At 45.3% G+C, this 13,828-nt stretch overlaps 4 protein-coding genes across 4 annotated transcripts; all 4 read right to left on the bottom strand.

Annotated features, from left to right (window-relative positions):
- Positions 1–1,768: 1,768 nt before the first annotated feature.
- On the bottom strand, positions 1,769–2,125 carry MCYG_07000 (uncharacterized protein; the record flags this gene model as incomplete). The annotated part of the gene is made up of 1 exon (XM_002844990.1): positions 1,769–2,125. One exon carries the CDS (start codon positions 2,123–2,125, stop codon positions 1,769–1,771), a length of 357 nt encoding a protein of 118 aa, XP_002845036.1.
- A 3,000-nt stretch (positions 2,126–5,125) lies between these two features.
- On the bottom strand, positions 5,126–7,252 carry MCYG_06999 (RNA-3'-phosphate cyclase; the record flags this gene model as incomplete). The annotated part of the gene is made up of 3 exons (XM_002844989.1): positions 5,126–5,277; positions 5,359–5,386; positions 5,588–7,252. The coding sequence occupies 3 exons, from the start codon at positions 7,250–7,252 to the stop codon at positions 5,126–5,128; spliced, it is 1,845 nt and encodes a 614-aa protein (XP_002845035.1).
- A 1,160-nt stretch (positions 7,253–8,412) lies between these two features.
- Positions 8,413–9,732, bottom strand: MCYG_06998 (conserved hypothetical protein; the record flags this gene model as incomplete). The annotated part of the gene is made up of 1 exon (XM_002844988.1): positions 8,413–9,732. One exon carries the CDS (start codon positions 9,730–9,732, stop codon positions 8,413–8,415), a length of 1,320 nt encoding a protein of 439 aa, XP_002845034.1.
- A 1,895-nt stretch (positions 9,733–11,627) lies between these two features.
- MCYG_06997 (inositol oxygenase 4) lies at positions 11,628–12,668 on the bottom strand (the record flags this gene model as incomplete). The annotated part of the gene is made up of 2 exons (XM_002844987.1): positions 11,628–11,684; positions 11,793–12,668. 2 exons carry the CDS (start codon positions 12,666–12,668, stop codon positions 11,628–11,630), a joined length of 933 nt encoding a protein of 310 aa, XP_002845033.1.
- Between the last annotated feature and the right edge of the window lie 1,160 nt (positions 12,669–13,828).

Here is a 13,828-nt window from a genome sequence, read left to right as displayed (position 1 = left end):
GCAGGTGCAGGTCTGAAGGGAAAGCCGAAGTTTCGAGACTTGGGGAAATCTATGACTGTGTTTTGCTGTACTCCTGTCTTGGCTGACAACATCGTGCATGAAGTTACCAGCCTCAGCATGACCGGAGTAGTGGAAGTATGAGGGCCTCTCACCCCGTCTCTTTCTTTATGCATATGCATACTCCGTGTTCAACATATCGTAGCACTGCCACTCGTTCCTTCACGGCTCACCGGTTGTCCCTGATAAAGTTGGACAAATATATCACGCACCGGGCAGGCCTGGTGCCTGTTCTTCAAAGAAAAGAAAAATTTGAAGGAAGCATATACCTCGCCCTTCATTTATCTTCCTTCCCCTACCCACCCTTCCTATTTTTATATATGCTGACGCGCTGTAAGGAACGCGCACCTACCATGATGTCAAAAAAATATCTAATATAAGCGTTGGCGGCTGCATATCGATCCCTCAGGGAAACCCCGTTGATCGTTGCTTGAGATGATGCCCAACTTGCATGTACGAATGCATCAAGGATCATGGGGAGGGGAGGAACCAAAAAGACGGAAGACGGGAGTCACTCTGTACAGAACCACGTACATGTGTCAGCTGGGATAACTGATATTCTCTGCTTGCATCTCTATATGCACAGTGACGGAGGTAATGCAGGCAGACGATTATACATCATATGCAAGTCACCTCTGTTATTAATAATCTAACTGCAGCCAGAGAAAAGCAAAGAAGAAGAAGAAAAAATCATCCCTCCCCGGCCTTGCTTGATTTGCGCTGTTGAGCAAAATAAGCTTAAAAAGACATTTTTTGTTTATCTCTTTTAGGCCCTGGCAATTCAAGTCCATCCTTTGGATGTGCCCTGCCACCTTGCCCTGCCGCCCTGTGCTGACGACGACCCGGAATTAGCCCTTCTTTTCCCGTGTTTTACTCATGCTACGATGACATGTCACTGGCATTGTCATAGCACGTTTCTGGGCAAAGGAATGTGAGAGGGAACTAGAACTAGTTGGCAGAGAAATGAGAGGAAAAAAAAGTATGAAACCAGAGGATGGGATGTACCGTGTGGCCCAGACAAATCGAACGACTAGCCCTACGGTGTTTCTTCGACACGGACTATGTATAATCACGGAGAACTGACACCGAGCGTTATATATACACATGTTCCCTGTTCCATATATAGGGGAACAGTGTTATATGTAACCTGGGCACTGGTTCTCGGAACCCGCATGGGCGTAAAGACAAAACAAGGCTGAGAAAATATCGCGGCGAAATTTCCTCCTTTCTTGACAGCGCCCAGGGCTGGAGAAGGGGAGATGAACAGTTCTAGCCACGCTGGTCTCGCCATCGTATAAACAAAGAACGCTTCTAGATCGTGCAAGAGATCTTCCCCTTATAGCGTCTCGTGAAGTTCGGCTAACATCTTCTCCCAAGGCGTAGCCTGGCTCGGCTTTGACATTTATTGAAAGAAAAAAAAAAAAAATAGAGAACGACAAAGTCTGGACCCTGTTGCCGATGGATCCGCCGTTTTTTTTATTTTATTTTTTTATTTCACGCTACCTCCCAGACGGCCCCGACGCTAAATTTGATGTCAGCGAGGGCGGTCCAATTAACAAGGGAATCAGTACAGGTCAGCGCCGTTGGAGAGACCCAGTCGACCGTTTTTTCCTTTCTTTTTTTTTTTCAAGTAAAACAAGGTAATCTTACTTTGATCCCACTTCTTGAAATTGAGACCAGACCGATTAATTTCCGTGATTAAGGGCGAATATCAGTCGTACCGGAACTGCGGGTGAAGAGAGAGAATGTGTTCTCCGTTATCCTCGCTTCCTCCTGGCCCTTCATAGGCACGGACACGTTCTGTATCTATGTCTGTGAGTGACAGTATAGAGCCCGCAGAAGTGTATATATCAGCCCCAGCGTTAACTTCGGGTGGCAGTCCTCGACCAGGCGTAACAAAACCTGTTTGGGTGGAATCGCCGGCTGTTTCAGGAGGAAGACAGTACCTTGTTGATGCCTGACATCGCCAGCAGCGCATCCATGTGGCTGATAATGGGGCAAGCAGAGTAAGCGAGGAAGAGAGAAGGAACAGCAGAAGCTGGTGGAAGAACAGGCCAGTCGACTTCATAGTAAGAGAGATCTGACTATGCAGAAAGACGGTGTGATACCGATGCAAAGGGCGGTGTCATCATCATCGTCGTCCTCGTCTTTCCTCGTCTTTCTCCTTGCTTCTTCTTCTTTCCTTCTTATTTTTCTTACTTGTCCTTCTCTTGCAGCCAGTCGTAGAGAGTCTTGTTAGTTATACAGCAACATTCCCCCCCCCTCCACCCCTCCCCCCCCTTTTTTTTTTCAATGCCGGGTGTCCTCCCGTATCAGGTTGGGCAGAGTAAATGTGAAAGAGGATATCAAGACGGGGTTGGGGGATGCAGAGATTGGCCCGTCTGAATGTGACGAGCAAGTCTGTATATCTCCAAGTATTAAGGCGTGGGTGGCTGAGCTAGGGAAGAGATAAAAGGGCCGGATGCTTCTTCCTGCTTCCCTCTTTCGCCTCTCTCTCTCTCTCTCTTTCTCTTATTATGATTATGATATATTACTATTACTCTTCTTACATCTTACATCTTACATACTACATGTACGATCCTCGTGACGGTGATCCACTGCAATTCCCGCCTTGACCCAAAAAGAAGAAGTCCTAAGAGCGCGCGCAAGAAAAGTCTCAAACAGCCGAACTGTTTGGCCTTTTTTTTTTTTTTTTTTTGCTTCTTTTTTTTTTGCGCCCCCTTCTTGCAAAAGTCCACATCATTATAGATTTTTTTTTTCATTCTTTTTATATATATATTTACCTTGCGCCTCGCTCCCCTTTGATCCATCTTCTTTCTCCTACCTCCTCTTCTTCTTCAGTCGTCTCGTTGGCTGCCGCTCCTTTCTTCTGCTTTTCACACGATTGCTGTTTTAATACGTTCTATATACCAACCTTCTAATCCCTTGGGCAAACTTCCTGTTCAATTCCACTCCTTGATTCGCATACCGGTATATACAAGTCTTCACCTGCTAGCTGGGTTATTCGTCAACTTGAGGCAAAGAAAAGTGTGTTGGAAGTCGGATCTGCAAGCCTCATCGACCGCTACGGAACAAAAAAGAAGCCTCTACAAGGAGTCTGATATTCAACGACACTCACTCCCTTTTTATCCTTTTCACGACACTACGCCGATAGTCATGTACTCCTGCGTCAACTACCCTCGCGGATGCCGTGGTCGTGTCAACATTGATGGTGCCAAATGCGCTACTTGCGTGGTAAGTTGGTTGACTTACATCTGTATATAGAATATACCAAGCTAACTCGTCTTTTGCAGGCCTCCAATCTTCGTCGTCCTGCTTCTCCGTCTCCATTTGGCTCTGCGTTCCGCTCTCAGCCTGCCTATCGACGGGCATGGCTCGAAGACAAGAACGAAGATGACGAGAAATAGACCATGGATGAACCAACCCCCTGAGGCCTCTTTTATTTCGTTTTTGACCGTCAATTAAAAGAGGGGGAAAAAAAAGCATTCTACGAACTTGGACTGGATTCCGTATACAACCACACACACTCCTTTATTTTTTTTGTCAGCATATGCGCCTAGGTGCAACATTCAAAGACCAAAAAGAAAAAAAAAAAACAAGTTACCCTATGACCCAACTACCGACTTCGAACTCGCATCGCATCTCTTCAAGGCGACGGTCCCTCTGGACTAGGGACCTTGCTTTGGCCTTCCTCCTTTTCCTCGCGCGCGTGTTCCATCTACCTACATCTCACCTCTCTGGATTGGATTGCCCGTTTTCTCTTTTTATCTACATCGTATGACTATTATATACGCCGAGCTGAACTGCATCTGGAGGCTATTGTGTTTTGCATTTTCTAGCAGATTGGATTACTGGTTTTTCTCTTTTTCTCTGATCATTCCGGATTTATCGCCCTTGTATTGTTTTTCTTGTCATATAGCTTTTCCTCTTTTTCTATAGCAACATACCCCCTTTTTTTTTCCACTGCTACCCGTTTTTTTTTTTTCTCTCTCCCCTTCTCGTTTATGCCATATACTACTTTTAAAATATGAAATAAAGGAAAAGAAGGCCTGGCATTCATCCTGTCTCGTCTTGCTTTTTTCTTAGTTACTTGTCCTTTTTTCTTTTCCTCCCTATCTGTGGGCAAACATACAAACGGAGGTTCCACCTGCAGCCCAACATCGATATTTTTTGGGTTCAGCGGTTTCAGGGGGTGGCAAAGGGGATTTCCTTGATCTTGGTTTATCGACTCGATTCCATGTTAAAAAAAAAGAGAGAGAGAGATTCCGACCCCAAGTGGAGGTTTTATTCTCGTATACTAAAACAAAGAGCTTCATAAGGTGCCACCATCTTCTTTTCCGCCTCGTCTTGGTTTTGTTGCTGCCTTATACTATGAAGCCAGTTAATAGACTTGTTCTACGCCTCTTCTCGATCATTCTGTCTTGCATCCTGCGTCTTTCACTAGTGCCTTGCTTGGCCCTTCATACTCCAATCGACTTGTGTATCCGTGACGTAAAAAGCGAGAAGTTCGTCCTTTTCCAAGCTGCACATATTTTAATGATAGTCCCTATAATAAGATTAACTAAGGGGAGGATATGCGTATTGATAACATTCGCTCTCTAGTTAATTTCCTCGACACGTCGATAAATATTACGATCATCGAAGCGCCGAGCCAAAGTCCTTGACTCTTTGACCGGCAAGCAACTAGCCTTTGCTTGTATATCTTCATCCTGGACCCAAAATCCTCCCGGTTGGTAACTGCTAGTGGCAGCCTCTCCGCAGAGGCAAGGGCTTTTTCTTTCTTTTTCTGCGTTTCTTTCCGCCTTCAGGGTCTTCATCAAGGTGGCTGGCTGGGTGACATCATATTGGCGTTCGGGCTGTTTGCTTGAATTCTTTGGTGCGTTTTTCCTTACTCTCTCTTTCTTTTCCAGTATGGACGGGCGCTTCCAGGCTTAACTAGTAATTTGCACTGGGAGCCTGTCTGTTCAAAAATGAGATGTGAGCTGATATTCAAAGTGAAATGCTGAAGTTGCTGTATTCGAAAGAAGGTTGATCGCCATGGATATGCATGTAAACCCCCCAGCCAGTCCTACCCTTTCAGTGTTCTCCGTAATAATAAACGAATAAACATCCATTGCAGGGCAGAGCGAATGCCTGAGCTTTCGATGGTTGATAATATTTTGTTGATATCGCCAACAGCGCCACGCAGGCCGTTGAGCCAACAGCCCGATACCATTGACCCTATATCCACTTAGTTTGCAGCTGAGCTTTCTGTTATATAGTAGTAGAACATTTTTTTAAGCGTGTTCCAAAGACGCTTACTATGAATTAGGGCCTCATTGCCGCATGACTATAGCATTATGAAACAAGGCTTAGAGTGCTCTGATGGATCCCGTCGTTGACACTATTTGGTTTTGGATAAAATGCTCCCGGATTGAGGGGAAGGTAACATGCTGTCGAAATCCTCATTACTATTATTGAGCTCGACACGCCGGAGAGTATGGATAGACGGTATACCCTTTCATCGGCACCCAAGCATCTGCTCACATACCCACCTTGCAGTTCGAGTGTGGAGGCTTACTCCCTCCTCATCCCGCTCCCCGTCCGTCGATAGATGAGGACGCGAATGTGTCAATCTCCCAAGCGCTTCAAATACAACGAGCTGATCCCTCATATATACATCAACTGCCTTCTTGGGCAGGATTTTCCGCCTGTCCTCCCCCTGGTCTCCTGGATGGCTTTCAAATTCATCCATAAGATCTGTCACACATTGACCAATCATCCCCTTCATCCTTAGGAGAATATTATCAGTTTCTTCACCGGATTTTGGTCCCTTTCCGGTTTTTTCCTGTTTGCCATTCCTCTTGCTTGGCCGGTTGTGGAAGGACGAATAGAGTGCATCCCTTCCTAGTCGAAACCCGGTCGATGTGTGCGCAACTAGGAGGATATAGGTCTGTGAGTAGTGAGACGTTGCCTCTGATGCATGCAAATTAATAACCACGTCACCAACAATATTTGATTGCATCCTATCGTCCTCTGCGTCTATCCCTAGCCTAGCCGCCACGCTTTGTTCCCCGGCCCGGCGGGCGAGCTCTCTTGATAGGGCCCTGATGGTTTGCAGCATAACGAAATCTCGAGCGGTTTGAGGTGGTCCTTGCTTCATATTACAAGCATCACCCATAAAGGATTCGCCCCCGGCGTTGATATGCTTGTCTCCTTCTTCTGAATCATTCTGGTCTCCATACGGGTTTCGGTCTCCGAACGCGTCATGACAGGAGACAGCTTTCTTCTGCAATTTCTTGTCCCGATTGCGTCCCTTAGCAGATTTTGCAGAAAGTTCCTTTAGAAGCTTCTGTGCGAGGGTATCCGGTGCAAGAACTGTAACGTCTATCTGCGTGATAAATCCTTTGTCAAACGTCTCAAGCTCTATGCTCGGGAATATTACTGGGGTTGTTTCAACTTGAGCTCCGCCACCGCTGTGCGACGGTGATAAAGCGTCCGACTCTGCCACTCCATTTGCCGATAGTGGCGAAATAACGAACGACACAGTTCCTAATTCGGCCCATTGACCTGATGCCCATCCTCGCTTCTTCAGTTTCAAGGATAATGGCGGGAGGCCCAGCTTCGCAAAGTTTGGAATAAGGACTTGGGACATATAATCGTACGACGGAGAGAACGACACATGAGTGCCGCCAGTGATGTTTAGCAGTATTTCCTTTTGAGGCTCCCGTGTTGTGCCCGAAGCACCAGTGGGTTCTATGGTCGACGTGCACACGTCGGCAAACAGCAGATACGGATATAGAGCTTGGAAAATCAAGAAGACCGACCCTGGAGTTGATAGCCGAATGTCATACTCAGGTTTAACCGTGACACGCGGTGGATAGTGCATCAAACCGAGCGACAATTGCTGTAACGACACAGCCGTCTCTATCACATCTGAATCCCTCTCGTTTTGTGAACCGTCTCCCGTTTGCTGTCCCCTGGGATATATTGTGATTTCATGGCGTCCGACCTGATTTCCTGCCGCAGTCCCTCCACAGACATCCAGTAAGAATCTGATGGCAGCACAATGCGAAGCTTTTAACCCCTTCGAGCCGCTTCGGTTTGCACGTATGTGGCTGATGTGCAGTGGTTGTCCGGTCAAGGCAGATATGGCGACGGCGATGCGTACTAGCTGACCACCGCCCTCGAGTGTGCTGCCGTCTAGATGTATCATGTTGTTTCTTCTTCAGTTATATACAAATGCACTGTATGTGCAGTCTCTTATGTGAAGAGTGACAAGTCGTCAAGCCTTTATATATTGATGCAGTCGCGGCTGAGGTGAGTCATTAGTTATAGTGACTCGTGTCTGTAACTACCGACGGATAAACAACCCAAGCAAGACAGCATAGCCTCTTAAACAGCAACAATATATCACCCACAGCCGTAGAAGCGGTGGTTGTGTGCACATAGTACGTTGTGTTTCCCAAAGTGGGAGTTATCACATGTTTGGTTAACAATATATACATACACGCCAAGTCAACATACTGTGCTCCGTACGCCCTATGTAGAGTCTCTGCCCTCGCCTCCTGTTAAATTTCTACCGACTCTAGGGAGTTGAAACCCACATGCACTGGCCTCCGAGGTTTAAACCGCAGTCGTTTGTCGTTTCAAACAAAACAAGGCTGGAGAGATCATCGATTTGAATGTACTATATGTGGTTAAGGCCCTCCACATATATATAATGTTGATAAACACGAAACCAGCATATCCAAACTCACTAATCCGAAAGGCTTCATCCCTTTCTCCTTCCCTTGGTGGACGTTGTATTACAATACCCCATAGCCATATGCGTTCCATAGGATATGATATTCCGTGCTAATTTACAAACTCCATAGAGCGGCTGATAATAAGGTTGGCATATGAGGATAATTTTACCATTTAAGCTAAGAAAGTTATCCTTGCACGGAAGATGAAACGCTTGCAGCGGTTTATAGAACAAACTATAGGTGGAGCAGTGTTTTCAAAATATATGGAGTCCCCTATAGTATCCATGGTCTAGAGCTGAGATAACGGCCGAAATCCAGCGGGAGTGTTGTATTCGGAGTTTATATTCGAGACATTAAGGAGATACCAACGTACGACGCTTTACCCTCGCTGAGCTTCATAGTTCAGCCATCAGCTGAAAATAGAAGCTGCTTGAGTATTGGCAAATTAAGCGGATGAAGAGAGTGGCCCTGCAATAGTGGCTGACGGCATGAGCAAGACGGCTCAGAATAGAGCGTATCTCCTCGAAACAACAAAGGACCCAACATCACTAGATATTCCAACATATCACTTAAAATGGGGCAACTAAGCATTGTAAGTTTATACATGGCGGCTTATGGGAGATGAAAATTATTCAAGTCCATATAGTGTGAAGTATCCGGCAGCAACTCCCAAAATTGCTGCTAATATCAAGCCGTTCCCTTCCCAGGTAAGAACTAAGTAAGCCAGGACGCCAACAGCAAGCTCCTTCTTTCTGGCAAGTGAACGTTTACCTTGCCATTCGGGGTCGATTTCGAAAGGAGGGGAAATAGCTGGGCTTTGGGTTGCTGGCGGCGTTTTGAGAGGGATTGAAAGGGACAAGACGACGGCACGATGATCTGATGTTGGGAACAAGGGTAGTATACCGTAATGGTGAGCTTGGACTTTATGAGATTCATCTCCTGGAAATGGGTTATCAACGTATAAAATGCGATCACACCAGCTGGGCCATCGATTTTTGGCCCACATGAAACCCTTAGCAGGGTGTGATGAACAATTCTCGCGGGCTTCTAGGGAGTATTTATACGATGGGGGGAAAGTAATGGGCTGTTCCGAAAGATGATGCATAGTCTTTTTTGCTCGAAGTTCTCGCGTTAGCTGGTCGTGGGCAAGCAGGTGAGTATAATGATTGCTGCTGCTCGTATCATTTGTAGGATGGGGAAATGCTGGTATATCACCAGGCTCTGGGCCTCTATGTGATGTACGATAGTTAAGGTCACCCGCTATAAATAGATATGAGTTTGGCGAATACATTCCGCTGCTCCTTGTTGCACCAAGATAACCGGGAATAAGTGGTGTTCCTTCTTCGTCGTGCTGTCGGCCCTCCGGGCGTCCAGGTCCGCCCGTTACATCACAGCTGGTAAAGACAAGCCTCTGGCATATATCTTTCCAGTCTTGATTCCTCCTTTCGATACCATTTTCATCGGGTGCAAGGTGTGATGATACGAAAGTCAGGACAAGCTGATCTTCGCTGTCGTAGTCCGCCTGATAGCCTATTCTTGCCCCAACGGCACCTTTATTGCCGGCCTGGTGAACTCCAACACCAACCCCTGCTGTTTCCTTCCATGCAATACGGTCGACGAAATCATCACGAACGAATACCATGATGGCTGTCATTCCCACATTTTTCGTCATGACATTCTGGTACCGCTGGTCTTCCGGTGTTGCCAGGTCGACAGCAAGCCTAAAGGCGTCAAAATACCATTCTAGAAAGGGTCCTCCGAGAAACGCATATGCAATAGGCGCGATTTCTTGGAGTGAGAGAACTAAGACTTCCGGGTAGTAGATTGGGTCGGAATCCTTTGAGAGGCCATCGAATAAATGGGAGGCAAATACGTGGGTATCAATGGTGTTTCTCGCACAGTTGAATGTCAATACGTATGCATTCATACATGCTCTGGAAGCCAGCATGGTCGCGACATGGACACAACAACACGGTTCAAGTTGGAATATTTCGGTTGTTCTGCTCTTATAAAGGACTAAATTTGAATCACGTGACTGACTGTTTTAGGTAATAGGTAACTTGGCTGGACATGGATATAAGGGAAGCGAGTATATAAACAACCTCCCGGCAACACCAAAACAACCTGGTTCAAGGCCTTTGTCAAGCGAGCCATGATAACGAAGTACGAATACTTTTTCTTGGCTAAAGGATACCCCCTTGCCACTCGAAACCGTATCTCTGACCCCCGAATAGGTGGAAAAACCTATGAAGGCTGGGACTCAACGCAGTTACCGGACAAGCATACATCCTCTTACTAGCATATTGCCTGCATGCCAGACTCAGGGATACCTTTAGCATTAAGCTACGTTGGAACCGCTACTTTAAGCTCATTTACCCGGACCCATACTCAGAAAGGCGGTGTCTTCTTGGCTGTTGAAGCCGAACAAAGTGGTCGCCTTTGAAATACAACTGGGCTATCTATGAACTGGTCAGGGGAGCGTGCAGATTCCTCCAATAACTACCAACGGAATGGAGCTTCTAGCACTTGCTAGATAAGGTGACATTACGCTCTCCTACCAGCTAGCTGTTGCCGGAATCTTTAATCGTCAGTTCACTTTTATACACTAAATCCAGTCGTCATCCAAATTTGATGCAGGTTTCCCCGTGAAATGTTCATTTTTCCACACTCCGAAGTTTATTCAAATACTGGGTTATTTTGTTCCGACTTACTCATGCTGGCCTAATTCAAGCTTCTCCTTGAGCGATTCATTTTCCCACCAGAACCTTTTCAGCCCTGTGGATATGCCTTTAGCTGACTCGCAGATATATATAACCACAGTCTAGGTTCACGATTTACTTTCACTACCATTTTAACTTTCTGTATACATATGCACCTCCGTTGAGATAAGGCTTGATCATTCGTGAACTGTCGGGTTCTGTCTCCAGTCAACCATCCTGATTACAGAATTTGATAATCACACCGATCGCGCATCGCGCATATGTTCCTCCACCCTGGAGTGATCCCTATATTCCCTTTGGTGTTTAAGATATTGCGTTACTCTTACTTACCTTCTCATATTGTCAGATTCTGTTAAGTATCCTCCGATTATAATTGTAGTCTGCTCAGAAATTGATTCCTGAATTGGTTCTATATTTCACAGGAGCTATTGGCTTTTAAATGTTTACGATACTTAGTGAAGGATTACGCATTTTATATATTGCATATCTTCGACAATCCCGATATATATTCGGCTTTTGGCACTCAATTTAATTCTTTGGCTACTAGGACAATATCTATAGGATCACGGATCTACCTAAAAGTGGAGCTAATAAAAAAGAGAGAGAAACAATGTATTAAGGAAACCAGCTAATGAGTAGATATATGCGGCCCCATGTCGCCTTGCAGTCTTCTGTGTATCTTATTCCATGGTTTTGTTCAATATTCTTTTGCTGGATGCCATTAAACACAGTAAATTACTGATGAAACATAATTGGTTACTTGGGAAAGATCTATCGTACTCGGATTATAATTTATGGCTCACTTCCTCAATACAAAAGCCTGACTTGCTTTGCTCATCTGTAAATCTATTATAAAATGCCCTAGTTCATTAATTAAAACCGACAGTGCGTCTCTTGTCTAAAAGAGGAAAACAGTAACTCCAAAACATCTAAACACGTACTAAAATAATAAAAGGGATAATAGGGAAGAGTGTATTGATAAAACAAAAAGAGAAATGAGACGAAAAGAAGATATTAGGCCCAATAAAACAAATGGAAGAACGAACAACAACTTTTTCACAAAGGAAATAGAAGGGAGAAAGAAGGAAGAGGAGGAGGAGGACCAACAGAAAGGTCTAACTCATCACCAGTTTATGACTCGCTTTGGGAAGAATTCATCGATAAGTTCAAGGTAGTAAGGCTATAAATAGGGTATACGAGTTAGAACCACGAGCAATAATCCATAGTAGTGAAGAGATAATACTTTGTTCTTCAAAGGTCGAGGTGGGGGAGGGGGGGTTGAAAATACCTTGAGGTCCTCGATGTTTGGGATTTTGTCGCTCTTGCTGTACAAATCATAAGGGTTGAACTCCTGAACGGCCTTGAGCATTTGATGGTCACGCTCATTCATAAACTCTCGATAGGCACCTTCTGTGTGCCAGGGATAGCACGAATGGTATCTTATCATTGCTAGTGCTTCCTCAGGTAGTGTAGACTGCGTTTTTACGACGTTGTAAAGGTACTCATCATGGCCCCAAGAAAGCATGACGTTGTACATTCCGCAATTAGGCCAGTACATGCCAAACTTCGTGCTATAGACCTCATGAGTGGAGTCGGGGTTGTTGGCAAATGTTTCAGGGTATATAATTCGATGATCAAATGCGCAACCAACAGGGAACGTATCTCCAACAACGTCCCACTGACCTTGAGCTCCGAAGAAAAATAGGAGTTTTCCTAGGTCATGGATAAGGCCAACAAGCTGCATCCATCGTGGCTTCCCATCGTGCCTAATGGCTTCCGCTGACTGGAGTAAATGGTGGATTTGCGAAAGTGAAATATCGGGGTCCGACTCGTCAATTAGCGTGTCTAGCTTCTCAATTGCCTCCCAAACGGTCATTCGAGCGCGAACTTTGGAATTGAATGCGCGCCTTGCTTCGATGTTGTATTCCACAGTTTGTTTCTCATGTTGTTCTCGGTAAAACTCTTTGACCTTTTCGCAAGCCTTGTCGTACTGCCGAAATTTAGATTTGTCTTTCTCTTTATCGAGTGGTGATGGTTGCGAACTTGATTCGGCTAGCTTTGCCTTCATGACATTGACTGCGTCGACATCATCTGAAGTCTGTTCCAATAAGTGGCCATTAGGGGTTGAGCAAAGCTCCATGCCGGCAATCGTTCCAGGCGCCATTAGTGGAATATGTGGGCAGAGAAAAAGGTGAAGAGATGGATTCAGAGGATATTAATGTAGCAAGGAAGTGATATAAAGTCGGGGGGAATGGAAGGTATTTGTACACTTCCACGAAAGATGGATGATTGCTTCGGGTATGAAGGGGTCTCAATCAACGGGGAGGGTAATAACAGCTTGATATAGATTCGCAGGTCCTTAGATCCCGATACTGCCGTAGACGGAAGACAACGCACTCCTGGGTCCAAAGGAAAATTCAGTTGTCAAGAGACCAAATCAACTGTATTACACGCGCCGTTGCATCCGAGCTCATGACTCTCTTGTGGGACAGATGCAAAAGGCCTTTGAGAGACGGCGATTGGGAGTAGAAATATGTACTGGGGCGGGTCTGTCAAGAATAACTATCAAAAGGTGACGGGAAACGTGTTTGTAAAAGAAATTCTTGCTGGGAAGGTGGTTGAAGAATTATAATCTCGTCTGCTGAGGAAGGATAGTCACAGCTTTAAATTCGCACATCATTCGGCGTACCTATTATATTAGTATATATAGATAATCGCACGCCTCACCCTCGTTATTATTATTTTATTTTCTTTTTGCCTCTTTTCTTTTTCCCTTCTTTTTTATTTATTATTATTATTATTATTTTCTTCAGAGCGGGAACATGCAGAACCTCTATTATTCTGCTTGGTCCCTGGCATGCAACGGTTATCGTGCATGTAGGTCAAAAGCGGAAAGGTACACAGTGAAGTAAAATAAATCAGACCTGCTGTCGAAGCTCATATTTCCTGTTTCGAGGATGATAAGAGGAACGAGCCTTTAAAGGCCAAGCAGCATATGAAAACTGCTCGCCTCCCTGACCAAGTATAAAAAGAGCATAGTCTTTCCATCTTTTTTGGTGGCCCAAGCACAGACGAACAGAGGCAATGAAGCATCCCATTTTGAAAGTATTCGGAGAAAATCCAGCTAGGGCCTCTAAAAGCCACATCCGTAAGCCCAGAATTCGGGTGGGTCACCAAACTATGTAAGTTGTAGAATTTGCATGCCGCCATCAGCTAGTCGCGATATTAGAAAGACGAAAGGTCGAGCTTCCTTAGCATTTGTCAGGTCGAGAAAGCACATGTAGTATAAAGACCCGCTATCAGGGGATTCCCATGAGGATCATG

This window comes from Microsporum canis, genomic scaffold (genome assembly GCF_000151145.1).
Source record: "Microsporum canis CBS 113480 supercont1.6 genomic scaffold, whole genome shotgun sequence".
In the NCBI taxonomy this organism is placed as follows: Eukaryota; Fungi; Ascomycota; class Eurotiomycetes; order Onygenales; family Arthrodermataceae; genus Microsporum; species Microsporum canis.
This window is presented reverse-complemented; position numbering and strand designations above follow the sequence as displayed.